The sequence below is a fragment of the Arachis hypogaea genome, chromosome 11 (assembly GCF_003086295.3).
Source record: "Arachis hypogaea cultivar Tifrunner chromosome 11, arahy.Tifrunner.gnm2.J5K5, whole genome shotgun sequence".
Classification (NCBI taxonomy): domain Eukaryota; kingdom Viridiplantae; phylum Streptophyta; class Magnoliopsida; order Fabales; family Fabaceae; genus Arachis; species Arachis hypogaea.
The window spans coordinates 145,579,557-145,587,069 of record NC_092046.1 but is presented as its reverse complement, the minus strand read 5'-3'; the positions used below and the strand labels follow the sequence as shown (position 1 = coordinate 145,587,069).

The window sequence follows — 7,513 nt, the reverse complement described above, 5'->3', positions numbered from 1 at the left end:
GTTAAAAACATGTTTCTATCTGTTTTTTTTTTTTTTTTGCTATCTAATATTACGGGTTAAAAACATCTGGTAAGGGATTAATATTACGTCTCCTTTAATTCATTTGACACCCCAATCACAAGATCCCATCTAATAATCTTGTCTGCCCCATATAAAAACCTTCAATTTCTCGATAGAGTGGGTCTTATTCAACCACACATCATCCATACATATATGCCAAATACATCCATGTCTCACTTCAGTGCATGGGGTCGGTCAAAAAAGAAATAATACATATATATAAAAAATACGTACATACAGTCGCCACGTGCATGCCATGTGTGATTATATCTTGTTAGAATATCCAATAAATGGTGAAAAAACAAAGAAGATCTAATTATCCAGCCAGATGGACGTTGATGAATCACAGCCACTGCATCACTTTAGGAAAAGAAACCTCAACCATTACTGGAAAACCATGCATGCGTTCCAATGTAATTAAAACTATACTGTTTAATTTGGAAGACACCGCACACGACAAATGCGGATTAATTTACCTAGGTCTATGTGTTTTGTCCCTCACCACCATTCTTTATTTGCATGCGGTGAAAATTAAAACTTTAATTTTACCATGTAGCTAGCTGCTATATTAGGTTTAGGGTCTGAGAGAATTTCACTCTGCATCTCTGGTCTCTGACAAGTACAACGAAATAGAGATAGCTAGCAACCTTCCAATTTTAACGTGTACCTAGCTATAATCAGAATCGGAGAACTACTATTTTATTTATATATATATATATATATATATATATATATATATATATATATATATATATATATATATATATATATATATATAATTTCAACATATCTAAGTTAAACAAAAATTAAATAATAAAAACTACTTTGTTTTCTTTGATCTTCTTGTGTATATTTTATATAGGAGTGATTACGGATCGATTTGGTTCGAATTTATTGTAAAATTAGAACCGAACTAATTAAAATGTAATTGGTTTGGTTTGGTTTATATTTGTGTTTTTTTTGTACATGTATTCGAACCAAACCAAATCGATTAAAAATGGATTGGTTCGGTTTGGGTAATTGGGTATCTGATGACTTTGAAATTCATAAAAAAAATCAAATTTTTATCTTAAAAATTCAACAAGTACAATAAACATGTAACATCAATAGAAATAATTCAAACATGTTAAATTCCAAATACATTAAAAACTAAACTTGTTAAAATACAAACATATTAATAGTGAATAATTTTTTTCTAATGGAAAAGTCATATATATATTTTTTTATTTTTTTCTTTAATTAATATATGATCAGGTTTGCGGGTTGGTTCGGGTTTTGCACCTCCAGAACTGATACCCGAATCAATCACTAACAAAGATCATCGGTTTGGTTCGGATTGGACCCAATTACCCATTAATTTCAGAACCAATTTTATTAGTTCGGTTTGGGTTCGGACGGGTAATTGAGTACCCACTACTTATGCTCACCCCTAATTTTATATGAGGTAGAAATTTATGTGCAATTAGTTTCATATAAAATTAATAGTTAGACTATATAATGATTCTAAACTATTAACTTCACATGAAATTAACTGCGGCTGAATTTTTAATTTTTTATGATTATATATAAACCATTGAGATGCTAAAAGAAAAGCAGGCATAGAGCACATGCATGTAAACTCTGTAGATGTATATATGATGAAACACATGGAAGGTAAATGGAAGAATGGAGAGAATGGAAAAGGCGAAGAATCACGGATGCAGAAGGTTACAAAAAAGAGTTTGAAAGCTAAGCAAGTGTATGTGAGTGAGGGACAGGGATATAATAGATCACATCTTTATCATATACATCCTCACTCACTGCACTCGCTCTCTTTCTTTCTTTCTTTGCTTCCATCTGAGTGAATCAATGAATGAATCATCATTTTCATTCTTCTCTATCTCTCTCTCTCTCCGGTGGATAGATCAACCATCCTGTTCCCTTCCATGTTCCATCCTTCTCACATGCTTGCCAACTGTACTGTTTCCTATATCCATCTACGGATCTACCGACCCCATACCATCACATACATACATACATGCATGCATGCATGCACTCATCATCCTTCTACTTCAAATTTATGTTTGATGAATGCTAAGGGGTCAATAATTTTTTTGATTTATAACCATCAAATAATCATCAATGATGGTTTTAATGGTGTGAGATTGGTATGAGATTTCATTCAATGACTTACTTTTTTTACTGATTATATGCTGACCAGAATTTAACAAGTTCTAGACTTTTTCTTTATGTTATTCTATTCAACATACGAACCATTATTCCGTATAAATAACTAGAGAGAATCTTGGCCCTTAGTAATTATATTCTTAATAGGATATATAGGACCAATAATTAGTTTGCGTTGAAATTGAAACAGAATTTCAACAAACTATAATTAAAATGACATAATCTCTTCATATTCAGAGCACATCGGGCCAAACATGTGCGTGCTTCGATCGAGAATAATTAGATGGGGTGTAGGTCCCTAGCTCGTTTCCTTACCCAATAATAATTAATATAACTGTCAGTTAATTTAGTTAGCTACATCAGTTTTGTTACTCTAACTGTTAGGGGGTGCAATTTGGTCTTTATCTTTAACAAGATAAATTTGTAATCTAGTTCATTAGCCTAAATTTAGTCTGTTAGCTTTTTCTTTCAAATATTAAATATGATTTGTCGTTGAGCTTGATCTTGTGTGAAGCATATTAAAAAACTTAATATTTTTTAAAAATAATTAAAAATTTATTTTTTTATATAAAAATTGCCTATATATAATATACTAAATTTTAAAGTTTACTATGATATTTAAACTTTTAAAATATTTAAAAAATACTGAAAATAATTTATAATAAAATATAAGAAATTTAAAAAATTTAATATTTTTTAATTATAAAAAACTATTTATATATTTATAATATTTTAATAAATTCAAACAAGTTTATATATTAATTAAATTAAACTAATTTGTGAAACTATTAAACTTTAGCTATTAACAAATTTAAATTTTAAAATATCAATTTTGTGATAGAGAATGAGCAATGTTACGTGACCATCAAAATTTATTATTTTTTGTCATTATTTGATCAGCAATAATTTACACTCATATATTTATATTTGTTAGTACATAAAAAACATATAATTTGCAGTTATATTTATTAAAATTTGTACACATAAATTAATATAATTTACACTCACATTCTTCAGAGTTTACACACATAATTTTTTGTCAATACTTGATAGTAATAATTTGCACTTATATATATATATATTTATACACAAAAAACATATAATTTATATTTATATTTATCAAAATTTACACACATAAATTAATATAATTTATACTTATATTTTTTAAAATTTACATATATAAATAATAATTTATTAGACCAAAATTATTAAAAATTAATGGCCCCGAAAATTTCTCATAAATCATATATATCAGACTAAACTGAATATAAATCAGGTTGTAGACTCTTAATAGTCCTTTGGCCTATTTCTACCTTTAGTTTATCGTCTTTGACAGCTGTTTGGGCTACTTAGGTCTCAAAATAATAATAGATGTATTTAGAAAGAGTCCATAGAACCAGATACTTTATTTAATTTGTACGATTAGTTGTTTAATTTGTTTACAATTTTACATTAAGAAATTAGATTGTGTCAACAAATCCTGCCATACCCTATTATAGGATACCAAATCTCCTCCGATCCAAAATTAACATATGATTACATTATGATAAAGAATTCCACAGAAACATCTAAAGTGTTTTTTTCCCCTAAAAAATTATCATCCTACGTACGTTTTCCTGATTAAAATAATATCATGTATCTGAATAAAAATTTCTGACTACTCTATACTTCCAATTGGTGATGTATCATTGGTGACCATATACAGCATTCTGATCATTCATCATTTGGAAGATAGTTTTACAAGATTAAAAAATAATTATTATTAAAAAAGCCTCATCAACCGGTCTATATATCAACGGAAAAGTTAGAAAGAAAAAAAAATTATCTTATTTAATATTTATTAATTTTAAAAACAAATAAATATTAAATAAAATAAATTTTAATAATTTTTAATTAATTTTTTTTGTTATCAAATCTTTTTGATATATCAAATGTTAATTTCATGCTTTAATTGTGAATAATCGTGTCAATTTGGTGACATTTATTCGTGCATGGTAGTTGAGTATATATTTCCTACTGCATTAACAATAATCATGAGCTTCATCGTGTTCATCAACGGTACAGTTACGAACTTAGGTTAATTTTGACTAATATAGGCATTTTCGGAAAGATGAAAACTTAAGTGGACTCGACTTCACGTAAAGTTGATAACTGAATTTTTAATTTTTCAAAAATTGTATTTTTCCAAAAACTATATTCTACTTGGTAAAAACGAAATAACGTAGGAAGCCCTAATATAGAGAGAGAATTATACATACCACAAATCCCCCTCTTGTGTGAATAGTGTACATGATATATACAATAATTACTATTCTTTTGCCAAAGGAGAACTAATGGGAAAGTGACACAGAGAAAGTGGATGGGGACCCTTTCTAGTTTCTATGATATATGCCATCCATCACATACAATTACAAGTATATATTCTTTATAATCATTGTACATTAAATTAGATAGGGATGCAGACTATTTATTACGGTTGGTTTACATACATTACGCACGCTATACATAAATGTTTATTTTGTATTAATTTGATATTATTTTTATTTTATTAATATTTGCAAATTTAAATTAAAAATAATGATAGATAGGCTCTATAATATTGACATAAAAAAAACAATTAGATGTATAATGCCAGCTAGCATATAGAAATAATGAAGTTGGTAATTAGTTTTGAGTGTGAGAGTGTATGTGGTAGCCCCATGTTCACGTGAAACACTCTATACTCATTTGTTTTCTTCTTCTCATTCCATTCCTACTTATACTTACACACTCTCACTCTCTTCTACCACCAACTCAACGTAACCAATTCATTAAGCTCCAATGGAGTCTTCTAGATCTTCACCCTCTAAGATCTATGCTTCCTTCTTCATTTGCATTCTCTTCATCTCTTCCCTCACTCCCACCCTCGCATGTGGCTACTGTGGTAATAATCCCCCCAAGAAGCACAACCCTAACAAGAAGCCCAAGACACCCGTCATTGTCAAACCACCCGGCGGCATTCTTCCTCCCGGTATTCTTCCTCCCGGTATTGTTCCACCAATAGTCAACCCACCGGTCATCGTTCCTCCGGTCACCGTTCCGCCCGTCACAGTTCCTCCGGTGACCGTTCCTGGAGTGACAAACCCACCGAGCACAGGAGGAGGAGGGAAGAAGCAGCCGTGCCCGTCGCCGAAGACGCCGGCGCAGGCAACGTGTCCGATAGACACGCTGAAGCTGGGGGCGTGCGTGGATCTGCTGGGAGGGTTGGTGCACGTTGGAGTGGGAGACCCGGCGGTGAACCAGTGCTGCCCGGTGCTTCAAGGGCTGGTGGAGCTTGAAGCGGCGGCGTGCCTCTGCACGACGCTGAAGGTGAAGCTTCTGAATCTGAACATATACGTGCCTCTCGCTCTTCAGCTTCTTGTTGCATGCGGCAAGACTCCTCCTCCTGGTTACACCTGCTCCTTGTAATTCCAGTAAGTAACCATTCTTCTATAAACCCTACTTCTCTTTTAACCCATTTTGGTGAAAATTCATGTGAAGTTCATCAATCCTATCAATTCGTTTAGGGATTTTTATAATTCTCTGTGAAATTAATTGCACCTGAGTTTTCACTATTTTTTACAAACAATTCCATACCTAATTAGTTAGAATCTAGGTTAGCTAATATAAACTTCTGCTAATCGTTGGCCAAGATTATCTAAATCACATGCACGTGACTTTAATTTATATAATTTTATTTTGACTAATAATAACCACCATCTTTTTGTTTTCTTTGAACCTTCTTACTATATCTTCTCTTAGTCTCATGATAGTTTAGTATTGTTTGTGTAGATATCACCTGAAGGAATGGTTTCATAGTCATTCCTTTCAGGTGGATACTCCAATGAAAATTTTATAAAATTAAATTTTAATATATTATAAAAATATTATTTTTATTTAAAATATAACCAAATCTTAATTTGAGTAGCTCCTTTACTTTAATTAATTCCATCACTGTTTCTTTTTTAGTTTTAATCATTCTCAACGAGAAGTTTTTATACAGAAAATTTGACCGTGTATTATGACCTTATCATTGTCTGTTTGTTGTTCTGCTTTTTCTCTTCTTTTATTTCCTCCCAATTTCCCAAAGAAGATAGTGACTTGTGCATTTCACTATGTATGCTTGTAAACTATTATTTTTATTGATATCATGATCGTAATCATAGAATAGGACAGGCTTAATTATTATATTATGCCCTGAGATTAGGGAGTAAATAAAAAAGATTAGATTATTAGAAACTAGGTCATTAGGAAGTTTAGTTCAGAGACAATTACATTGTTACTTTCCTACCTACCAACCAAATAGCTAGCAATTATTGGATGGAATTTACAATATTCCATAACTTACTGTTTTCCATTTTCCTTTTTCAATTACACTGTTTCTATGATATGAAAATTGCCTGTCACACTGAGCAGATATACCTTGGAATTATTGATGTGTCATTTTATTTCTATTAAATTATTTCCTATCATACAATAAACTATATTATTTATATCCTTCTGATTCTGCCCGTGAACTTTAACCTTTGTCTCATTCTATGTCACGGCATATATGCCATTAATTTTCAGGTCAATGGAGATCATATTTGGGGCATGGCATGTATGTATGGTTGAAATTGACATGAGATGATTATGATGATGATGATGTCGCCCACGCACTCTAGAGATTATTGGAATGGTTGTTGTTGTTGCTATTGTTGTTTCATGTTTGGTTATTATTTGTTAAAATAACCATTTGTTTTTATATTGAGATTACTGTTGCATCTATGTTTAATCCTTAGCTAGCTACTAGGCGAGTAAATTAAAGTGGCACTATTAGCATAAAAGGTGATGCTATGTGACATTTTAATTAAGATATTTATTTACATGATGGTTTGTGCTTTGTCCAATTTCATTATTGTAACACTACTTGGTTTAATTTCAATTGGGGATAATTAATCAATATATATATATGTGTGTAGCTTCCTCCGTACTTGTACTTGATCAAACACAATTTGAAGTGTTGAACTGTTTACCAGAAAAGGATATGTAAATCTTATGAGTCGTGACTTACTTGTCATAATTCAGCGGGTAAATTTAGGACGTGAAATTTGATAGGATGTACCCTTCCACCTAGAAAAGCGAGAGTACAACATCCCTGGTTTTGGTTTTCAATGTGCTGGGTTGTTTCCACCTTTATCTATAGCCTATAGCCTATAGGTGCATGCTATAGTGAAAGAGGAAAAAAAAATGATAGAAGAGATAAAAATTTATTTTTATAAATTTTAAA

General features: G+C 30.9%; 1 protein-coding gene across 1 annotated transcript; it reads left to right on the top strand.

Annotated features, from left to right (window-relative positions):
• The first annotated feature begins 4,849 nt into the window (after window positions 1–4,849).
• Window positions 4,850–7,216, top strand: LOC112723311 (uncharacterized). The gene is made up of 2 exons (XM_072207953.1): window positions 4,850–5,678; window positions 6,814–7,216. Exon 1 carries the CDS (start codon window positions 5,047–5,049, stop codon window positions 5,671–5,673), a length of 627 nt encoding a protein of 208 aa, XP_072064054.1. The 5' UTR covers window positions 4,850–5,046; the 3' UTR covers window positions 5,674–5,678; window positions 6,814–7,216.
• The last annotated feature ends 297 nt before the right edge of the window (window positions 7,217–7,513 follow it).